The 24,063-nt window shown below is 50.0% G+C and overlaps 1 protein-coding gene across 1 annotated transcript in view; it reads left to right on the top strand.

The window, feature by feature from the left end:
• abca2 (ATP-binding cassette, sub-family A (ABC1), member 2) overlaps positions 1–24,063 on the top strand; it is a 61,009-nt gene that overhangs the window by 8,957 nt on the left and 27,989 nt on the right. The window contains exons 3-11 of the mRNA XM_051932331.1: positions 11,368–11,479; positions 12,596–12,766; positions 12,850–12,970; positions 13,083–13,193; positions 17,474–17,644; positions 17,721–17,939; positions 18,231–18,595; positions 18,688–18,847; positions 21,290–21,418. Coding sequence (XP_051788291.1) covers positions 11,368–11,479; positions 12,596–12,766; positions 12,850–12,970; positions 13,083–13,193; positions 17,474–17,644; positions 17,721–17,939; positions 18,231–18,595; positions 18,688–18,847; positions 21,290–21,418 — 1,559 coding nt within the window. The remainder of the gene's footprint in view (positions 1–11,367; positions 11,480–12,595; positions 12,767–12,849; positions 12,971–13,082; positions 13,194–17,473; positions 17,645–17,720; positions 17,940–18,230; positions 18,596–18,687; positions 18,848–21,289; positions 21,419–24,063) is intronic.

Genomic DNA, 24,063 nt, shown 5'->3' on the forward strand with positions numbered 1-24,063 from the left:
TGGGGGGCGGAGTGGTGGGCTGAGCAGGAGAGGACAGGTGACAATGGAGAAGTGATGAAGGATAGGGCAGGTGACAATGGAGCAGTGACAAGGATGGGAGGAAGAAGGGGAGCGTGGCTAGCAGTAATGGTGGACGAGCAAGTAGGGAGAAGGAAGGCAGCAACGGGATGACGAGGACTGGTGGGGGAGGGCGTCCAGGGCTGTGAAAAAGTATTTGCCCCCTCCTACTCATCAGGCCTTTGGACAAAATGCAGAATTAGAGAAAGGGACCCTCAGGGGGCACACAGTGCAGTTTTTAAACAAGAGCTTTCTTTATTCGAGGAGCAGAGCTTTCCAAGAAGCCCCGTGTGAAAAAGTAATTGCCCCCATAGTTTCAAAACTCAGATGCAGCAACAATCACAACTGCAGCTGAAGTCAGGAGTTTCCACACACTTGGGGTGAATTCTTCTTTGAAGCTCACTTTGTAAGCCCTCCACAGATTTGATACAAATCCGCTCTATAAGTTTGGCATCTCGTGTAAGACGTCTGCTCTGGGCAGGGCCAAAGTCATTTTGTCCACCAATGTTCCCAGACCAATCACTTGATGATATCACAATTCCAGGGGGTCACAAGCTTACAGACACTTTTGTTAAGTGGGCCTTTTAAACAGTTTGGAAAATTCTAGAAAAGGACATCAGGTGATCAGACGATGAGCTTCTGACTGCCAATCACTGGAGTCGACGCGCTGATGGATGTCAAGGCCGACCTTCAAACTCACTGCCCATCACGTCGTTGACATGACGAGAAAATCAAAAGAAATCGGCCAAGACCACCGTAAACAAAAATGGGGGACCAACCACAAATCTACATCATCCATGGGGACAATTTCCAAATGCCTGAAGGTCACATGTTTGTCTGTATGAATTGTAATACACAACTAGAAACACCAGGGGATCACCTAGTTGTCACACCACTCAGGACGGAGACGCATTGTGTCCCCAAGAGAAGGACGGACTGTGGCACAAAAAGCACAATGGTAGATGGCCGACATCGATGTCACCTGAGAGGCTGCTAAGCCAGGAAGAAGCCACCGCTGCAGTCTGCAATGACACCTAGGGACAAAGACCTGAGCTCTGGTCTGATGAATCAAAGGTCAAACTCTTTGGCCGTAATGACCACCGCTATGTGTGGAGGACAAAGGGTGGGGCCAGAAAGCCAAAGAGCAAGCCTGCGGGTCACGTTGTGGGGGCCTGGCACACGTCACCAGACAGGTGGCATCAGGAGGAAGGACAATGACGGAGAGACACTACAACCAGGATGGTGAAGTTCAGTTACAAAGGGGTCTTCCAAATGGACAAGGACCCCAAAATGGCTGAAGGACAACAAGGTCAAGGCGTTGGAGTGGCCATCACAAAGCCCTGACCCGACCTGACGAGGCCCATGAAGCTGACCCAGTGACACCAGTTCTGTCGGGCCAGAATGCCAGTAAGATGCTTGTGGAAGGCGACGTCACAATTTAAGGGCAACATGACCAAATCTGAACAAAGTGACCCCCTGGAATTGTGATTGTGAAAGAATTTGCCCCAAGTGTGTGGAGACTTCGCATTTGACCTGTAAGGGCTTCCTCTGCTTTGATTTCACGTCGCACGTCGAGGAATTCCAGTCAGAACGTCTTTAATTTGGGAACATGGGTGGGCCTCTGAGCATCAGTCGCCAGCCTCGGTGTCTCTCTTGGGTTCGGGGGGGGCAGCTTGACAGGAGCACATAAGGAATGTGACAGATGAGAGGAGACCACCCAGTCCATGCCTCAGCCATCTCCGTATCTCCTCCTGATCCTTTCTGCTTCGGCTCCATGTCTTGCTCCAGATTCCCACCGCTCCTTGCTTCCCGGCTTCACTCCATTCACTTGTCATCTTCCTCTTCCTGCCACTCCACTCCATGATGCTTGACCCTCAGGTCGAGGACATGAGGAATATTCCAGGCAAGTGCACAATTCCCAACTCCTTCAGAAACATCGGGTCTTCACACCATCACCCCCACGTTTTAGGGCAGGTCTGATGTTCTTCCTTTCGAACACCAGAGGGTCTTCCTGTCGTCTGAAGAGTCTGACCTTTGACTCGTCTGTCATTATTCTAAAAGGCCTGAGGATCATCCCGGACAATCATCTTGGATAGCAGAGGTCTCCACCTTGTTACCCCGCCATTTGTCTCTCCATCTCTTTCTTATCATGGAGTCCTGGAGTTCTTTAGATGTTCTTCTAGGATCTTCTGTGAGTGGGCGCTGTGCCCTTGGTTGTCATTTTGGCAGGCTGGTCTTTCCTCTGAAGATTTCCCGGCATTCCAGTTATTCTGCATGTGGAGATTAATGGTGGAGTCCCCTTTTAACCTGATTGGTGGGTTTCAATAGGCCTCACGCTGTCGGCTGACTGTATTCGCTCGGCTGAGTCGGATCACCAGTACACTTTAGCTTGAGTGATGAACTAAGGGGACTATTACTTTTTGACACAGGCCACACAGGCGGACATCATCACTCAGTTTATAAATGCTATCTTTTGTTTTCTGGGATTCCCTTTCTCTAATGTTACATTTTGTCTAAACATCTGAAGCCATTGATTGTGACAAAAACATGAAAATGGAGGATACCAGGGAGGGGGGCAAATACTTTTTCACAGCACAGCGAAATGACTCCCAAGTGGAGCAGGAGAGCCAGTGGACAATGTGAGAGGAGCAGCAGAAATGAGCCTGGCACCAAGGGTTCAGGTGCTGAGTGAGTGCCCAGAGGTTGGCAATGGACTGGCACTGGGGTTGGGGGGGCAATACCAGAGTCTGGAATGGGCGGGGGGTTTTAGTGGACATGGTGTGCTGTGTTGCTCTTCCATTGCAGACTTCACCCGCAGATTGAGGACCTGAATTAACTGTTTTTTTGTGTTTTTATTTTTTATTTCTTTGCTTCTTATTTCTTTTTCTTTTCCATTTGTTTAAAAACAATAAAAACACGAATGGAATGTTTTTGTTCTCTCGCCCTCTGCTTGGCTCCTGCCCACTGCATGCTGTCCAGTCTGTAAGTGTCTCGCACTTTTCTATGCCCTTTTGATTTTGTTCCTGTACTCCTCAAAGCCCCCACCCCACCACCGCCACCCCCCCCGGCTCACACACACCTACGTTCCCGATGCCCACCCGCCTGCCCACCTGCCTCTCTCTTAGAGCGAATGTGCTGTGAGTGCCAGAGTGACAGCAGGCTTCAGTGGCACGCAGATTCTTCAGTGGGTGCCAACTGCACACCATAAGCCCACTCACTCTCCCAGCATAACACCCTGTGGCGGTACGGGCATGTGTGCGCATTTGCGGGGGCCTCAGATTAGGAGTCGACATTGGCCCGGGGTCTCGGCTCACTTTGTGCCAGGCTAGGTGGTCCAGGCTGGGGGTTGGGGGTTTGATGGTGAAATGCCTTACTGGAACGAGATACAAATATGTGGCTCGACATTCATCAAGCGGCACACTGAGAAGCACTGAATCCATTGGCGCCGGCACTGGCAGGCATAGGATGGTGAAACCCATACCTGCTGTGTTTGAGTCAATCCACTGCGCCACATTCAGACGGCAGCTTTCAGGAACTCGATCCCAGTGTTTTGGCTCCTATCCGATTTCTTTTACGCTTGCTGTCGGTTCAGATCAGATGTGGCCGTGTGGTCCGATGCCTACGCTGAACTGGCAAGATAAATAAAAATGAACTCGTCAGACAGATGCGACCCAATAGACCGCCGTGAATGCCAGCGGCATGCCGACTGCAAATGATTTACAGTGCAGGACGTCTGAGAATTTGTCAGCTTACAACACCCGATGCTCAAAGCGGTATCAGCAGTGGCAGATCTGTAGACGCTTGGCAAGACTGGCGCAGGAAAACGGGCACATCTCAGAAAACACATAGGAATTGGGCTACATTGGCGGGCCTGGTTTCATTTTCCCATTTCACACATCTATAAAGGGATCAAAACGTTGTCACAGGAGATGGAAGGATCTGATATTGAACAGGAGCATAAGCGGGCATCTCCATGGGTAGCCCTAACAGGAAGATGACAGTGACGGTGACAACATAATCCTAATTGTACTGTGCAGCTTGACACACATAACAGTGAAATGGAGCACCAGCTCTGGGCGCCACGGCCCGGTTAGTTGCCCTCCTCGGAGCTGTGGATGGTAAAGGAGAGACAATGAGAGTGAGTGCCATCCCTTGGCCTGAAATGGTGCCATTTACCTCAGCAGGGTGAGGAAGGCAATCCCTAGGGGCACATGCGTGACAACATGAAGGGGACATCACACTACCCACATCACAAGTCTGCTCTGCCTCTAATCCCTCTGTGTCACAAGGCCAGTCCATATTGTCATTGACATGGACCCCCAAGTGCCTGTAGCCCTGTAGCAGAGACCCCCTCCACATCCACTTTCGGAATGGTGGCCTTTGGTGTGGCAAATGTCAATCACTATTTCCTTGGTTATGCCAGTTATTATTGTTAATGTTGCAGCTTACTCTTTAAAGACCCCCGGTGTTTATGACACCTGTGACTGTGCCCACCCGTCCATACATTATTTCATAATTTTCCTGGTCAGGGCAACATGCAGCAGCCTGCAGTGTCAGGCCCCGGAGTGGCACACTCATGAATTCCCACGCTTTCTGATGCCAGTCAGCCTTCCGGAAGCAGCAGGATGAGGAACCAAAACTCGAAACCCAGAAGACGGGACACTGCCATCCAGTTTTTTTTTTTATAGCGCCCTTCATTGACGTCCTTACTGCCCACCCCCTCCCCCCCAAGACTCTGAGCAGCCCCTCATACTCCCACAAACAGCTCCTGCACATGTTAAGTCAAAGTGACGACTACTGCCCCCCCTGGTGGCCACATACAGTATTGCATTTCTGGTCAGGGCTGGTCACGCGTGTGTCTGCCGTCCCGGGACCCAGACGTGTCGGATTCTTAGTGACAGACGACAAGCTAAGCAGCTCAAGTCCACGTCATTGCTCACTTCACATCGGGGTGTAAACGTTTCTTTTAATAGCAGGCAGATAAGATCGTCATCGTCACCTGCAGGCCCACTTGCAGCAATGGCACGCCACGTGATTTGTATTTATCGCGTGTGCGTCTAAAAGTGGAGACGTATTTTTAACGTGTGAAATGGCTGTGATCATCTGTAACCAGCGCTGCGGTTTGCTCAGTGGACTTGACGGAATTGTTAACTTTACACAAGTAGAGAAAGAGAAGAAGAGAATGACGCAGACGGGGCCCACGCACAGACCCTCGGCTGGAGCACTTGTGGCATCGGGCACCCCGGGCACACCTGCCTTCCTGTTGTCAGGTGTGGGGCTGGCTCTTCTGGCGTCCCCCTCCTCTGAACTTTGGTCATCAAGCAGAGAGAGACAAAGTGAGGCCTTGACGTCACCTAACAGGGCGCAGCATGCCACGGCAGCCCGAGCACAGTGACAGTATGTCATCGGGTCACAGGGCGCTTGATGTCTGACAGTCTGAAGGAGTCGGTCACCGATGCCCGATGGGACGGCTTTGTCACCTTAATGGTAAAGGGCTTGGACTGCCTGCTGCTGTCCTCTAGTTCGGGTGACGTGACCGTCCTCGGAAGACGTTTGATTAGGCAACACAAGGTGACATATTCTGAGCAGGATGGCACAGTGGTATCGGGAGGTGACACGGACACATCAGAAATCAAGGAGAGGCCTAAATTCAAGTAAACAAAGAGCAGGCGGTTTAGTCAGTCAGTCAGAGAACTGAGCGCTGAAGACCCCGAGACGTACGTTAAGCGTGGTCAGTGGGCCGAAAAGTAACTCGACGGGTCTCGCTTTGAAGATCTGCACCCTGGGGAACTGCCAGTGGTAACAGCCACAACGTCTGGTTCAGAGGTGGTCTCCTTGCAGCGTCCGGCGTACAGAGACCACTTGTGGACCCTGAGAGCCGAGCGCTTCCAGTGGGACGTCAGCTGACCTCTTCTGTGTCGGTCACAGCGTCGCCACCTCACTCCACCCACCCATGTGTGCCAATCCCGTCCTCGCCACCAAGACCCGCACCTCGAATCATCGCAGTGTGACGATTTGCGCCGCGCCACCATCACCACCGCACTCGCCGTTGTGCCTGGCGGTTTCTGTGCATTTCTTGTTCCTTCTCCTCATCAGATTCTGGCGACTCGCACGTCTCTTCTGGGGCTTTGAGACCCTGAGGTCAGATTTGAGGTTTAACGCATTTAGGAGAAGCCATTTTGTTTTTCCATTGGGTGCTGCCATTCTGTTGTCATGATGCAGTCCTGGTTGTCGGGGCCATTAGGGGTGTGGCTTCTGGGGTCATGACATTGTGAGTGGTTCAAAGGTCATCCTGACAGCCATTTTGTATCCTTGTTTTCAGGTAGACTTTGATTTCTTGGTTTTCGATTCTTTGTTTTTGTCCTTTGACGTTCATCTCGTTCGACTTTGTTGATTCATCGCTTTCACTCTCGGCTCATTTTTTGACTTTCTGTTTATCTCTCTCTCTCTCTCTTTCCGGGTCAGTCACCTAACAAGAGGTTATTGACTTGTGAATCCAAATCTTGGGTGATGAAGAGTCTTCATGGTGATGACGTCACATGTCACACACTCCCGGTGGTCAAGCCCGGCAGCGGCATAGCAACTGTAAACAAAACTATCCCGGAATGACGGCGCCCATAAGAAAAGCAAAAAGTGCAACGGGAGAGCGTGAGTCAGAGTTCACATCGATAGAAACAGACGGGAATCAAACACTCGACATTCGATTATTTTACCTTAAAAATCCCGGGAGCTGCACGTAAAGAAACAGGCGGAACGAAAAATTAAAATGAAATAAAACCCCTAAGCCTGTTGAGGACGTTTGTGATCGTGCTGTCCATCTGTTAGGCCGGCGGGGTCGAGATTTAAGAAGGCGACTGGGAGAGGAGGACGCACTCGGAGCCTGAAGAGGGCGTCACAACCAGGAGGACAACAAGCTGAGAAGTGCCAAGTCGGACGGGCGCAGAGACAAAATTCAAGAAGGTCTGCGGGTTTTAGGAGCCCCCGTAGTCGGAGGGTGAAGCAGACCCCTGGATGACCTTTGAACTCACTGAGTCGTGATTGACAGGCCACGACCTCTGAGGACACGCCCACTCCGGGACGGTCTGAGATCACTAAACTCACATTGGTGGAACGTGAATGGGCGGCAAACTATGGACCACCCCAGAATTGTCCTTAACGTGCCCCGCTAAGCGTGGCTGCCCTTCCTTCGCCAGTCACATGAGTGCTTTGTCACCTTTCCGGTAGCAAATGAGGGGGTGTGGGTGCCCTGGTTGTCCCAACTGGTGCTGTGATGCCCTCTGACACCGAGGAATCCGAATGACAAGGGAACTCCTCGAGATTGGAACCAAACAGGTTAGAGGTGACAAAGGACAAGCCACAGTAACATGGACAGGACACACAGATGACATGATTTGTGCCACACATGGCGTGCCCAGTGACAGCGCCACCGTGTGTCACTGATAATTAAATGACGCAGAGCTGCCACTTCGGCTTCTTGTCCATGAAGTGGACGTCACAGCACAGCACAGCAGGACCTCCCTACTCCTCCTCGGTGGCAGACACATGGGGAGCGACGCGAATCAGAGCAGAGAGTGGCGACACCAGGAGGTGACCGAGCTGAAGGGGCAGGAGGGAAATCCTTAAAATGGAAGACCACACCAGAGCGAGACGGGCCAAAAGCAAACGCAAAAAACACGACAGAGAGAAGCGGAGAAATAAACGAATCAAACTGACTGGAATCTGTCAAACTCGGGGACACTTGGTTCCGTTGCCCTCGTCTTTATACCGTCACAGAGATGACGTGGTGCTCGGAATGTCCGTGGGTCACAAGGGGAGAGTGTGTGGTGACTGGAAGTCAACGGAGGTTAAGGGTTAGGTTAGTTAGGGTTGGCAAAGTCAACTACCATAAACCGCCCCAAGGACAGGAATTGTGAGAGCTGCACATTTTAATTTGGACGAAGCCCACTGAGTAAACTGGACAGCTCTGGTTGTGTATCGACACGCACAAATGTCCAAGGGGACAGAGGACACTGCAGGGCCAACTGGTCCACCTTCAGCCAGAAATGCGGCTACAAGCTTTACAGAAGACGTCAGCTTTTATGCGCTGCTCTCCGAGGACTTGCCTGTTCGTGGGCTTTTCCATACGGCACGCCACGTTTCGCCAGATTCTCGGAATCTTTTGTGTTCCTAGGAATTCCTTCACATCATTCTGTGTGTTTTATTTTGTCCCAGTGAGTTAGGAGGTGCCAGACAAAACCAAACTGAAGGGGTCTCCAAACGTTCACAAGGAATTCCTAGGAGCACACAAAGAGAGGAAGTCAAAAGGGGGGGCAAATACTTTCTCACACTCTTCTTGCTGATTTTCTTCCCATGCCAACGTCTGCATGTTGTGCTGCAGGCCCACTTCCTGTTGGTGACAATGAGGTGGCAGACATCGAAACGGATGACCACAGCCTGCCATGTGAGTAAAGTTCAAAGTGGGCCACTCGGCCGTCCCCTGATGCCACAGACGCTCGGGGAGGGAGAGACATGTGATCAGAACGAGCCAATTAGACGTCGACCGACGTACTGACGGAGGGGTAAGGGGCACGGCTCACTGTGGGCAAGACAGGCACCTGCCATTCTGGTGGCACAAACAGAACTCGATGGGCTGCAGTGCAAAAATATAATATAAATAAAAAAATAAGACCCCCCCCCCAATGTGAAATTAAATTCCGGCCATTTAAAAATGCCCACCTTTACCAGGACACAGCAAGCATATGAGCTTCAAGAAAGTCAGCAGCCATAATTAAGTCGTGGAAGTCGTCATCAAGAGTTTCATTCTAATGTCAAGCACAGGGGCTGTCGCTAGTGATATGAGGGGCTAAGCCCCCCCCACCCACCATTAGTCTTACATATATTTTAGATGGAGAACTTGGGGGGGGGGGCGTATCACATGGTGAAAGTGCGTGGAGAGAGGGGGTCACTAAAAAGTTTTTGCACAGTCGTCCATTCATGTCAGAACATGGCACCAGAGGAAGGGGGTGCTGGGCTCTCGAAGGTCAGGGGCTAAAGCCCAGGAAGTCCCCCACCCCCACTAACGATGCCACTGGTTGCAAAACAACAAGCACACGGTCACCACGGGACCCCCAACAGGCCTACCGATGCTGCCTACAGTTACACATGCAGCTGCAACCCCCCGTCACATTACACGACTTTCAGTCACCGACTTCACTTCCTTAACTTTAACAAGTTGGTGACATTTGTGTAGTCTGACCTGCCCGGCGACTCAGTGTCACCCATCTATGACTTGCCCTGACAAAATCCAACTGGTTTGAGTCTGAAGTCGTAATGGTGGGCTCTGTGTGGGTGTGGGAGCTGACAGCCAATGCAAAGAATACAGATATCAGGAATGAGGAGCTGGGGGTCTTTGGGGGACTCGTCTGTCTGACGTCTCGTGCTTTACATGCCACACAAGAATAAAAAACATAAATAAATTGAGACTGAACCCACCAAAGGTTTCAGACAGTTGTTAAAAAGGGGTCCGCACACGATTCTGTACAAATCACACAATCTGAGACCAGCAACTGCAGTGGTGGTGTTTGACATCCCCTCCGACTAGAAGTCATGTAGTGTGACATCAACTTGAACGATGGCACTGGAGTGTGGTGACGTACTGCAGGTGGACTTTCACTGTGACACTGAGGACCCTATAAACTCAGTCTCAGGCAGGTGGGCATCCATGAGCTTTGGACCATTAGAAGGCAAGCAGTGTGGAGCAGCAGTTAAGACTTTGGACTTCAAATGTGGAGGTGGGGGGTTCAAATCCTGGGACTGACCACTTCATCCACCTGCGCTCCAACTGGAATGAAACAAAAGAAATGGAACCAACTGTGTTTCAGATACTGTAAGTCACCTTGGATAAAAGCGTCACTCAAATAATAATAATAAAAATAATAATAATGAGGCAGCAAACATCTAAGGACAGGATGGCAGTCCAGTGTAGGGTACACTTGTGCATACAGCCGTGCCCACTTACACCAAGCAAGTCTTTGGCATGTGGGTGGCAAATGAGAATTGCTGGAGAAAAAATCTTCACAATAAACGGCAGCAGGAACTTGCCAGCTCCACAGAGGCGGTGAGTGGGCAGCACCCACCATCACAGTGCCAATGAGAACAGTTTAACAGTTTAAGAGAAGATGTCAGCAGTTGGAATCAGAGCTGGCGATAAGTGCAGGCCAGGGGTGACACTCCAAATGTGTTGATGTCTTCTCTAAAATGCTGTCTGTGTTATATAGCGCCTTTCTATCTATCTATCTATCTATCTATCTATCTATCTATCTATCTATCTATCTATCTATCTATCTATCTATCTATCTATCTATCTATCTATCTATCTATTATATAGTGCCTTTCTATCTATCTATCTATCTATCTATCTATCTATCTATCTATCTATCTATCTATCTATCTATCTATCTATCTATCTATCAGTTATATAGCGCCTTAACTCTATCTATCTATCTATCTATCTATCTATCTATCTATCTATCTATCTATCTATCTATCTATCTATCTATCTATCTATCTATCTATCTATCTATCTATCTATCTATCACATCTTTCAGAGAGTGCAGAGAGAATCGGTCAAATGAGAGCCATTTTAAGACGGCCATTGATGTCATTGTCAAGCCTGGGTGTCCATGAACACAAACACCTGAATGTGAGAACACGTTGTGAAGCTCCAAATCGCTCAATTTAAAAAGTGTCTTCGTTTACAGTGAGAAGAAGAAATAACGAAACACTAAGGTTGAGAAGCGACGTCTTCGTGTGACTGGCGCCCCCTTATCTCCGCCATATTTGTTTCTCGCTTCAGCTTCACGCCTGGACTCTCCTGCTTTACTGTTGGGTGGCCTGGACTCCGTGGCTCAGCACAAAGTGGACGAGGATCACGAGGGCCACTACTGTAGTTCACCCCCCTCCCACTCCCCCCCCCATAACATGTGACTAATGAGGGACATGACAGTCCCTTAACACTTGTCCTTAACCTTCGCGGACTTTGATGCTTTAACCTTTCAGAGGGGGGCCTCGGTGTTCGGAGGGTAACAAAGCTGCTCAGTCTGCCCCTCATTCCTGGGGGGCTGACCACCGGTGGTCTCCACGCTGGCTGTGTGCGGACTCAAGTGTTGGGGACGTCTGGTGTGGGGCGCCTCCTGGTGGCTAACAACTCAACTCACAGTAGTGGTCTCGCCCTGTGATGCGCCGCCCGTCTCCGTGTCTCTCCTGCTCTGTCTCTCTGCTGCCCTCTTCTTGCCCACTTCTTGTCCCTTTGTCTTCTTCTCCACTGTCCAGCCTTCTACACAGCCGCCCCACTGACCTCGGCCGGCATCATCCCCATCATGCAGTCGCTTTGTCCGGATGGCCAGAGGGATGAGTTTGGATTCCTGCAGTACAAGAATTCCACGTGAGTAATTTGCCTGGGGGGCCTGGCTGTGAATCTGGGTTGGGGGTCTTTGGGATTTCGTAATCATTTTTTCTCCATTATGAATTCCTTGTTTTCTTAGGTATTCTCTGACTTGGGGAGTAACCCCCCCCCCCCCCCCCCCCCGTTTCCCTTTTTGTGTCTTTGTGATTTTTGGTGGGACGCACCGCCTCACAATAACTCACAAAACACAGTGGGCTGCCCGGCTTGGCTCTGCTTTATCTCAACCAAAGCATTTCTTTATTTCTGGAGCAGATGTTCATCCAAAGACAGGAGCTTTACAAGACAATGAGAAAGTCACAAGAAAAGAAAAATAAATGAAATTAGGCAAGAAGAAGAACAATGAAAAAAAATGACAAAAAAATAAGAATCAATCCATAAGAGCTTCTGTAATACAGACAATAAAACCACAGCCCGCCAATCCATTAGGTGACATAGGGGACCACCTAGGGTGCCATCACCTGAGGGGCGCCATTTACAAATGTCAAGGGGTGTGCGCTCTGGACTTCGCAGGGTGGGGGGCTTCATGTCACTGAAGTCTGTTTATCCACTAGGGACACGAGACCCGCCATTACTGTGGTACCTGCTTTTAAGGACATGGCAGCTTTTCTGCCCGCTCAAGCCGGTCTGGCCACTCGCTGGCACCACTCTGAGTTAGTGAACTCTTGTGACCGAAGATCCCAGGAGATCCTCAGAGCAGCCCCCCCAACGTGAACTGAAGCCCCTGACGCGTGTGCTGCTGCTGCCACCTGATTGGCTGGTTAGAGCACTGCATATGCATATGGGCGGACATACAGGTGGTCCTGATGATTGGCTCAGGGAGCGTCCTGTCCACTGAGGGACACTCAACGTGCCACATATTTACACTGGCAGACCCTGCTGACGTCACTGATGCGATGACGGGTGGTCAACGTGGCCCCCTGTAAACAAACACAACAAGACAGAAGTGAGAAACAATGAAACCAAAAATAAGAACCAACGTCAGAACTCGAACTCCCCGCCTATCATAAGACCGAGGTGTTGGTGAGTCGCTGTCGTCACTTCAGGCCAGCAGGTCCTCGGTGTCCTCTGTCCTGAGCCTGCCTTTGTCCTCTTCAGGGTGACGCAGCTTCTGGACCGCATCAATGAGGTGGTGCAGGAGAGCAACCTGTTTGACCCGGACCGCCCCGGACTGGTGGAGGAGCTTGAGTCGCTGCAGCAGCACCTGGAGAGCCTGAGCAGCGACCCCAACTCTCTGGAGCGCCCTTGGAACTCGAGTCAAGGTGACAAGTGGGGGCCCCTCTCCCGAAGCCCACCTGTCGGCCCCTGACTCTTCCTCCTCGGGACCTCACGCCCTTTGCGCCTCTCCACAGGGTTCACCTTGGGCTCAGTTCTGAAGGACCAGCTGACTTCCAGCAGTTTCTCACCAGGAACCTGTCGCTGCCCAACGAGACGGCCGCTGCTCTGTTGGCCTCCAGCATCAGCGTCCAGGAGGTAAGGCCTGGGACTGGCGAGTGGGAGGTGATGAGCTAGGACCCCCCGAGGGGTGCCCCCTTTTTCCTGCTGTTGACCACCCTCACTTTTAACTCTGTTTCTTTTCACTCAGGTGTACCACCTCTTTTTCGGCCTGACCCCAAGTTTTTCTCCGTTGGGTGGTCTTAAGAAAAGAAACGCCAGGGAGAGTCGCAGCCCTGCAGAGAAGGTCCCTCCACGGGAGGTAGGAATGTGGGTACCCTCTGGGAAAAGGGCCTTGTAGCGCCAGGGTGGGCACCCTGTGAGCCCTGACAACTCCAGAATGGTCTGAGTGCCGGTAAACTGGTGCCCCGGACCAAGGTGTGTGTGTGTGTGCAAAGTGGTCCAACACTCCGAAGACCACCCAGCAAAGAGAGGTGGGCTTAAACAGGGGTGAGCCCTTCAGCCACGTGTGCCATGGAGCCAAACGCGGACGAAGGAACGGATCGTGGGCCCCTCCATCTAACTGATCATTGAAACGACCAACGAACAAAACCATAAAAATAGAAAATGACGTTAACGCCGTGGACAGTTGAGTGACCACCCGCCTGGTTAAAGAACATCAAGCTCCATGTTTCCCAAGTCCACGCTGTGGTGCCCGCAGCTGGCATTACCACCTTGAACCCGAACATCGAGAGTCAGGAACTGAGGGCACACAAACAAGTAAGGCTGGCGCCTAAAAGCACTTTGTGTGTTTATTCAAATAACGAAGCATCCGACAAAATTAATAAAGTGCTGTGGACGTCTCCTCAATGCAGAAATCAAAAATACAAAAAAACGCAGAGCATCCGTGAGGATAAAAGAAAAAACAAATCAGACGGTCGCACCCCTGCCAGCCCAGCGCGTCTCAATCCCATCGTCACCCCAACTCACCCTTCACGTCTTCTCAGCCGCGCAGAGACACTGGAAACTGCAGCCCCTCACTCCAGCGCTCCTCCCGGCCACTTCATTAGGTCATCAGTGGGACACTCAGAGCCGGACCCCCATTGTCCTGCACCACAGCACCTTTCTCTGGCTGTCATCCCAGCCACCTCATCTGGTCACCAATAAGATGCCCCGAACCAGACCCCCCATTGTCCTGCCACTGTTGCCCCCTCTTGGACTCTCATCCCAGCCACTTCATTTGGTCACCACTAGGACACCCAGAACTGGACCCCCATCATCCTGCCACCATGGCCCCTCTCTCTGGCTGTCATCCCAGCCACTTCAGTAGGTCATCAATGGGACACTCAGAGCTGGACCCCCATCATCCTGCCACTGTAGCCCCTTTCTCTGGCTGTCATCCCAGCCACACCTCATTTGGTCACCAATAAGATGACCCGAACCAGACCCCCCATCGTCCTGCCACTGTTGCCCCCTCTTGGACTCTCATCCCAGCCACTTCATTTGGTCACCACTAGGACACCCCAAAATGGACCCCCATCGTCCTGTCACCATGGCCCCTTTCTCCAGCTTTCATCCCAGCCACTTGATTTGGTCACCGATGGGACACTCAGAGCTGGACCCCCCCCCCCCATTGTCCTGCATCACACCCCCCTACTCTGGTTCCCTTTGTGGCCACCTCATTTGGTCACCACTGACATACTCAGAGCCGGACCCCCATCGTCTTGCCACTGCAGCCCCTCCCTCAGGATCTTGTCCCAGCCACCTTAGTCTATCACCACCATCACGTTATTTCACAAGAGTACTCACAACATTTGGGATGACAACTCAAAAGTACCAAGAAACTCTTAAAGGGCAAACTGAGGCAACCAAATGCAATCACGGTGCTGTGAAAAAGTATTTGCCCCCTTCGTGTTATTCTGTTTTTACACAACTGGTGGGCTCAGGTGTTTAGCTAAAATGCGTATTACAGTAAGGGGACCTCAGTGAAGATGCTGTGCTAATCTAAGCAGCAAAATTATCCAGCGCTCCCATGTGAAAAAGTAATTGCCCCCCCACCCCATTTTCAATAATCAGTTGCAGCAATAATCCCAACTTGTGATAATTTGCTCTCAGTCTTTCCCTCGCCTGCTCTTCTGTGCACAACTGCAGACATTCACACCCTTTGCTAGTGTGAGCTGCTCGTTTCAGCGTCTCTCCTGGGCTCAACTCAGGGATATGACTGACCCGCTCCGAACTTCCGATCCAGTCCTCGACTCGCTTTTGTGTTTTGACTCCTTGTCCTGGCGTGTAAACCCATTGACGCTTCAGCCACCGGTCAAAGACAGAAGAGCAGACGTGACACTGTCCTGCAGAATATTCTGGTCAAGTGCCTTCAATAACGGCAGTCATCACAGCAGCACCTCCGTGTTTTACTGTTGGTCTGAGATGTTCCTCCTACCAGACATAGTGGGCCTTGTGTGTCGCCCACAGTGTCTGACTTTTGGTTCGTCTGTCATTATTCTAAAAGAATTGAACATTAGAACATTAGGACACTCTGGACGAGAACAGGCCATTCAGCCCAACAAAGTTCACCAGTCCTCTCCACTTATTTTTTCCAAAATAACATCAAGTCGAGTTTTAAAAGTCCCTCAAGTCTTAGTGTCCACCACACTACTTGGTCGCTTATTCCAGGTGTCTGTCATTCTTTGTGTAAAGAAAATCTTCCTAAGGTTTGTGTGGAATTTCCCCTTCACAAGTTTCCAGCTGTGTCCCCGTGTTCTTGATGACCTCATTTTAATGTCACCGTCTCGATCCACTGGACTAATGCTCTTCATCATTTTAAACACTTCAGTCAGGCCTCCTCTTCATCTCCTTAAGGCTCAGCTCTTTCAATCTTTATAACTCACCCCCTGTAGCCCCCCGTAATCAGCCAGTCGCTTTTCTCTGGACCTTCTCCAGTGCTGCTATGTCTTTATGGAGACCCAAACTGCACTCAGTACTCCAGATGAGGCCTCACCAGTGTGTTATAAAGCCTGAGCAGAACCTTCTGTGACTTGTAGTCCACATGTCAAGGTGCTATATAACCTTCTGAACACTTTCTGGAAGTCAGGGGATCATCTTGTTGTTTGCACTGCTGCTACTCTTGGATAGCCGAGATTTCCTCTTTGCTCCTCTCCCATGACTCCCATTTCTTTCCTGTCATGGAGGTCTTGAGAAGCCTGCTGTTCTCTGGATGTTCTCCCAAGAGCCTCTGTGGAGAGGTGATGAGAGGAGCAGGACATTTAGCTCAACAAGCTCATCCATCCCATTCAAGAAGATCTTCCAGACTTACATCAAGTCCTGATCTGAAGGTCCCTAAAGTTCTCCTCTCCACCTTTAACGAGTCGTTGCTACACCCTTGGGGTTTTTTCTGGGCAGACTCCTCACTGTGTCAGATGTTCTCCGAGTAGAGATAATGGAGGGGTCCATTGCCACCTTTTGCTGATTTTTGTGCGTTCCAATCACTTTTTTTTGCTCACATCTTCTGGGATCTCCTGTGCTTGAGGCCTTGTAGTCTTCTGGAAGTCTCAGAGGTGACGACTTTACCCTCATGGTGAGGATCACAACATGATGAGGTGTTGATTAACAGGACAGTCGGCCGAGTCAAATTCTCAGGGAACTTTGAGAAAGTAGCTAAGGGTTAATGTTGGATAACCTTATGACTTGAAAATATGAAGTAGCACTTTAGGGTTAAGCTGCTCAGTGCTTCCTCTGCGTCCCTTTGCCTACTTTTACCTTTCGTTTAAACACCTGAAGCCACTTTGAGAAAATAAAACACAAAGAAGAGGAGATCAGGCGTTGGGGGAACCCCCCGTGTAATGCTGGTGGATCCGTTGATTCTTTTTTTGCCCAAAATGGCGGTCAGAGACGTATAAAGCAGACATTTGACGATCACAGAAGTGCGTTGTGGTGCTTTTATGGGTTACGTGGCAGGAAATGAAGTGACAAACAGGAAATGGAAATAAATTGTTGGAGGATGTGATGACAGTCGAGGGAGACGGATCTGACATCATAATCGGGAGACGGAAGTGAAGTCGTCATTTGGAACCGGAAGGAGCCGGAACGGACTTGTAACAGGTGGGCGCTACATAAAGAAGGACGGCTAATCTTCTGTTTTTCTGTTGAGGAAGGGATAAAGGGCGTTACCACTCTATTCTGTTCTATCGCGCTCCATCGGGCCCTTTGGCGGTCCCCTACTCACATATGTATAGAATTGGAGGATATCGGGAAGGGGGCAAATACTATTTCACAGCAATGTTTTTAAAGTAATTTCCAGTGAAGGACTTCCAAAAAAGTAAAAAAAGGGGGGAGACGGGACCGCAGGCAAGTAAATGTAGGGAGGGCGAGACCTGAGGACGACACGAACCTTCCGATGAGACGCATCTGAAATGGCGGCCCTAAAACGTATCACGCGAAATAAAGCAGGTCAGCAGCGACCCAAACGTTACAAACCGTACAACAAAGGCCGACGAGACCATCACAGGGCGACTCGCACACCTCCATGGCCACGCGTCTTCGGAGTTTGGTCACCGTGTGGTCACCCAGCGTGCATTCCGTCACCACCCCGACTTGTCATTGCAGGAACATCTCCTGGGAAGCTGGAGGTATGTTGAGACAGATTTGATCCACATGCTGCTGAGTAACTCGGAGAGGGCCGTCCACCGGCAGGCTGTTTGGCGTCTCCTCAGCCAGACCCTTGGCCTCAACTCAACGTCCAGGGCCGGTGATCTACAGAGCCTCAAGGACATGGAGGTGAGTTTGCTGCTGGCAGTCTGGTGCCACCCGATGGTCCACCTGGCTTGCTCTTACCCTCCACTTCTGCCCACAGAACATCTTGCTGACTTCTGGCACGCTGGAGTTGCTGACGTGTGAAGACAAGGACGAGGAATTCCAACACATCCTCCTCACCCCCGAGGGTCAGCAGCCACTTCTGCAGGCGTATCGTATGATTCTGTGCAGCGGAGGTGCCAGCCAGCGGGCACAGCGCTTCTCTGGACTGGCCAGAGAACTGAAGATGCAGATCGATACGCAAAGAGTGGCCAGCAAGGTGAGGGCAATCTGGGGACGCTGTAGAGAATTCAGTGGCAGGAAATGAATGGAGGTTGAAGGGGCATCTCACGGGTGCTTAGGTCTATCGGGTGGCCTTGGCAGTGAGGGTAAACCAGGCACAGACGCCATGGAGTTCTGGGTGTACTGGACGTCCAGGTCAGTATCTGAGGCCTCAAATAGGGCATGTAGTAGGACTGGCCCGGTGGGGGTGGTTCTCCATTGTGTGCCCCTTGTTGTTGTCTTTGGCCGAGTGACGTGCCCGTTGACCGTGGTCAGTGTGCTCTTTCAGCTCAGGTTTGAGGAGGTGAACTCCACAGCCACCCAGAAACACCTGAGCGCTCTGCTGCAGGACCTGAACGAGATGGCGAAGATCCTCCGTGATGTGGACGTCCTGTCAGCCCTCGCCAAACTCCTGCCAAAGGGCGCCTGTGCCGGAAAGCAAGCCCCTCCACCAGCCTCCAACACTACGGCCCCCAGCACCAACGCCAGCACGCCTGCAACGAGCCTCGGCAACACGACCGAGGCAGGCGGAGAAGAGGGGGCTACTTCGGGTACCGAGAAAGGGGCCGCAGCTGAGGAGAACCCCCAGTCCCAGTTCTCGGCCTTTGTGCAGCTGTGGGCGGGTCTTCAGCCAATTCTCTGTGGCAATGACCGGTGGGTAAACCCGGGGGATGTTCTCTTCCGTTCGGTTCCTTAAGATGGCACAGTTGAGTCGTGAGTGGGCATTGTCTTTCTACTTCATGTAGGATCATCGAACCCGAGGCTCTGAAGCAGGGAAACATGAGCTCTTTGGGATTCACAAGCAAGGAACAGAGGAACCTTGGCCTCCTGGTCCACCTCATGACCACCAACCCCAAGATCCTGTATGCGCCAAATGGCACCGAAGTGGATAAGGTCATTCAAAAGGCAAGTGGCACCTGAGAGTCATTTACATAATTGTGGACAGGAATTTTATTTGGTAACCACTTTTGTTTGGTGGGGTGGGGGGGGGGTGGGGGGTGCATACTGACCTGCTGGCATACTGGTCACTCTCTACACCCCAGTAACCCTCGGTTTCATTTAAGATTGTTGGCAGAGAGCCACACCAGAATGGCATAAAGGGGTACAGGCCTCAAAATATCACAAGCCAGGCCAGGTGACTCATCCTAGGCAGCCTGGCCCCAAACTCATAAGCAGGCTTTCTGGGCTGGACACGTCACTTAAAAAGTCTTCAGGGGAGAGGAGGACTGTAAACCTCTGGTCAAATTAGACATCGATCCTTAATTTCAATGATTTAATAAATGAAAAGGAAAAATAAAAATTGGAAAAGCAGGAAAAAATCAAGCACAAATAAATCCAAAAAGGGTTTGTCCAAATAAGCAGATAAGTCCAAAGAAAATCCAAAGACAGAGCCACAAAAATAATCAGAAAGCAGAAATTGTGATAAAAAATCTCAACTCCGCAAATCCTAAAGACTCTCAGCCAAAACATCTAAAATACGGCCACTCCTCCGTGTGCCACCTGCCTGGGCGAGGACCCTTAGAGACGAGACCTCTGGGGCCCCGGGATGTCAGCAGCAGGTCCTCTGACTCTGGTGAACTTCAAGGTGGAGGGCCGCAGAGTGGGCAGCTGCTCGAGTGGACTGATGTGTGATGAGTTCTGAGGCCAGGGCACCACCCGCCTGAACTCTTTCTCGGGCTCCTCAGGCCATTCCCAAACAATCCATGGCATATGGCAGGGCACGTTACCTTGCTGAACGATGCCACCTCCTGGTTTTTAGGTTGGCGGTGCACATCAGATTGGCATCCATCATGAATGATCCAGGGTTTCCCAGCAGGACATTGCTCAAAGTACCCACTTGCCTTTTGCCCCATCCTGGTACCATCTCTTGCCCAGGTGTTCGCCTCCTATGTGCCCGGCTGTCCACACAATGCATCAGAGGAGCACATTCACTGGACCAGACGATCTTCTTCCATTGATCCGTGGTCCAGTTCCAAGGCTTGCACTTTCGAAGGTGGGCAGGGGGTTGGCATGAGCACCCTGACTGGCCCGTGGCTGTGCAGTCCCATATGCAGCAGGACTTGACGTGACACATGACCCCACAGCCATCGTTGATATCGTCTGTGACACCAGTCTGCAGCACCTCCTCTGAAGGTTTGTAGCCCTCGATGACCTCTCACATCGACGAGTCTCGGCACCCAACACCCTGTTGGCACTTTGGGACTTTTCTGTCCTTGGACCACTGCAGGTGGGCACTCATCAGGGCTGACCTGGGGGTTTCAGAAATCGCCTGGCCGTGACGATTTGCCACTCAGGTCTTTTTACCTCAACTCCGAGCCCCTCGTGTCAGCTTACTGTCTAAAACATCTGTGACCTTCACATGCGTCACCGTCATGAGATTGTCACTGTCATAGATTGTCACTGTCATTCGTCTCATAGCGGAGCGCTGATGACGTTTTGGCTCATCAGTGTGTATACAGCAATGACATTTAATCATATTTAAACACGGCCATTTTAAATACAGACATTACAGAATGACAAAAACACATCAATTATAAATCAGAACCAACAAGACGTGATGAAGAAATGGATGAGACCCTGGAAGAAACGTGGCAAGCAGGCAGAGAGCGGTCCACTGTGTCCAGACCACCTGATGACCGACTGCCACCTGCTCAGTTTCATTTGACTACTGTGAGTGGTCCGCCTTGCTGACTCCATTATTTCTAGGAACCGTTTACTGCGGGACGTGCTGACCACTGAGTATGGAGACCTCTAAATAATAATAATAATAATAATAGTAATTCTATCATGTAGGGATGAGCAGCCTGGTTGGTTTCCTTCAGTACCACACAGACGTGCTGACCACTGTGTGTAATTCCTTACACCTTCTGACCACTCTACATGGCCCCCCCTAACTGCCCTAGAGGTGGACCGGTCACTATGGGTGATCCATGACTAAGCACCTGGCTGACAGATGGCCACCCTCTCCCTAATCCTGGATGAGATGCGCTGACTGCCAGGCTGGGTGATCACTAAGTGGACGCATTTCCTTCATTTCTCTCCTGGTGTATTGATTGGCACGGCAGCTAAATGAACGACTGAGCGCCGGTCAATTCATCAGTGGGCGCTCGATGTGTTCCCTTTGATTGATAGACCATCTCGCGTTGGAGGAATGGACGCACTGCAGAGCTGGAGGTCCTAGAAAGGTGGGGGGGGGGGGGGGGGGGGGGGTGCTATGGGTAGACTCATGGGGGTCATCTCTGCAGTAGTTAGGTGGTTGGGCTCTCCGCAGATGTATCCCTTGCTGAGCTCAGCACGTGTGACCTCAAGTGGACTCCTGGGGTCTTCTTTTCTTTTCTTTCCTTACAGGCCAATGAGACGTTTGCGTTTGTAGGCAACGTGACTCACTACGCCCGACTGTGGAGGAACATGTCAGCCCAGCTGCGGACCTTCCTTGAGGAAGGAAAACTTCAGAGCAGAATGCAGTGGCTACAGGAGGTACACGGGCTTGGTGGGAGAAAACAGAGGGACCACCGTAGATGGTGTGTGGGGTGGGGTGGGGGGGGGGGGGGGGGGGGGGGGGGGGGGGGGCGCTGGGAGCAACAAAGATTGACTGTCTCAAAGTTGAGAAGAACTAAAGCCACGTCCAAAATCCAAACATTGGTCTCTGGTGACCCCCGAAAACTGTGACTTTGGAGTCGCGTTCTCCAGGGCCGCACATCTCTGAAAGCACCGGCTCAGTGCTGCAGCGTGGACGGGTGGAGATGGAGAGCTTTGGCAGTGCAGGCGGTACACCGCGCTCTGATTGGTTCATGCTTAGTTCATGGCCCTTCCCTGATTGGCTCTCCTTGTCCTCATGGGCGTATTGTCGATAACAATTCCACCTCCTCGTCAGTCTATCCTCCTATCTATCTATCTATTATATAGTGCCTTTCACTCTATCTATCTATCTATCTATCTATCTATCTATCTATCTATCTATCTATCTATCTATCTATCTATCTATCTATCTATCTATCTATCTGTCTATCTATCTATCTATCTATCTATTATATAGTGCCTTTCACTCTATCTATCTATCTATCTATCTATCTATCTATCTATCTATCTATCTATCTATCTATCTATCTATCTATCTATCTATCTATTATATAGTGCCTTTCACTCTATCTATCTATCTATCTATCTATCTATCTATCTATCTATCTATCTATCTATCTATCTATCTATCTATCTATCATATAGTGCCTTTCACTCTATCTATCTATCTATCTATCTATCTATCTATCTATCTATCTATCTATCTATCTATCTATCTATCTATCTATCTATTATATAGTGCCTTTCACATATCTATCTATCTATCTATCTATCTATCTATCTATCTATCTATCTATCTATCTATCTATCTATCTATCTATCTATCTATCTATCTATCTATCATATAGTGCCTTTCACTCTATCTATCTATCTATCTATCTATCTATCTATCTATCTATCTATCTATCTATCTATCTATCTATCTATCTATCTATCTATTATATAGTGCCTTTCACATATCTATCTATCTATCTATCTATCTATCTATCTATCTATCTATCTATCTATCTATCTATCTATCTATCTATCTATCTATCTATCTATCTATCTATCTATCTATCGTTGTGTATTCAGACCTCACAGTTTCAGTTCCTACCTGTAATTCTTTACATTTCCTGACATTCAATCTCATTGTCCACAAATCTACCCAAGCCTGTCTACTGTCCAAGTCCCTCTGTGATGATTTAACGGATTCTTGATGATATGCCAGTCTGCCTATCTTGGCATCATCTGCACCAGCTTGTTCTTTATATTCCTATCTAAATCATTTACAAATATTAAAAATTGCAGTGCCCCCCCCACTGCCCCCTGCTGGTCACCACTCTCAACTTCACCCAATTTGTGCATCTGAGCCAATTCTGCACTCCACACCCTGAACTGCCACCTTTTTTAGTTTGATGCCTACCCTCTTAGGTGGCACCTTATCAGAGACAAATCACATCATCTGCTCCTCTCTGCTCGTATCCTCTTGTTGCTCCCTCATAGAATTCCAGCCTGTTAATAAAACTCAACCTCCTCATCTGACCCCACGCTGACTGCCCAGTCAAACTCCTGTACCCGCCATGTGCTGTTCAAACTTCTCCTTAATAATTCCTTCCATTAATTAATTTTCCTGTGATGCCCATTAAGCTTCCTGGCCTATAAGATCTGCCTGGTCACCGTTTTTATATAATGTGACAATATTTGTCATTTTCCAGTCCTTCAGAGTCTCTCCAGTGCCCAGTAATTTCCTAAAATTATGTGTCAAGGGCTTCTATCTGCACTCGCTAGCCTCCTGTAGCACCTCCTGTGCTCCTGGTGATTTGTTGAATTTCAGCCATTTTAATCACAACAGCGCGTTTCTCTCTCTAATATTTCTAATAAACAGTGAAGGGGTCCATATACTCTGGGGGTGCTCTGTAAGTCCGCCATACACCGCCTGCTGTATTTATAGCAGAAGATCCCGGCGGTGGCACTATGACAATATGAACGGGAATGTGACAATAAGTGTCCAATGTGACATCAAATAAATAAACAAAACAAGATAGTAAGCACAAACAAATGTAAAAGCTAACGTCAGAAACTGAACCCCAACATATAAACCCCCAAATTGGAAGATGCTTCATCGTAACGTTGGTTTAATTCCGGTGGCCGTCCTGATATGATAACGAATTTTGAGTTTGCCAACCCGGCTGTCCCCATTTTTTCCTAAAGGATAACCAGAAATGCGTCATGGCGTTCAGATGAGAATGACACTCGGGCTCAATCAGTTATAGCAAAGCTAGACATCCTGAGCAGGCTGTGGGGGTCTTCTCCTTTAGGTCACTTGAACCAGAAGTTGACACCTCCATTCCGGGTGGTCTCAATTTTAATGGCCCAGGGACTGGAAGGGGCGGAGTCAGTTGTCCTAAGTGGGTGGTTTCTCTGCACTCTCGGTGCAGGGTGGTGGTGGCACATACCTGGGAAGAACTCAGTGGTGACCCTCTTGACACACATGTGTGACATGTTGTACACGGTACGATGAGGAATATTACCACCATTTTATAAGTATAAACAAACGATAG

This window comes from Erpetoichthys calabaricus, chromosome 9 (assembly GCF_900747795.2).
Source record: "Erpetoichthys calabaricus chromosome 9, fErpCal1.3, whole genome shotgun sequence".
Taxonomy (NCBI): domain Eukaryota; kingdom Metazoa; phylum Chordata; class Cladistia; order Polypteriformes; family Polypteridae; genus Erpetoichthys; species Erpetoichthys calabaricus.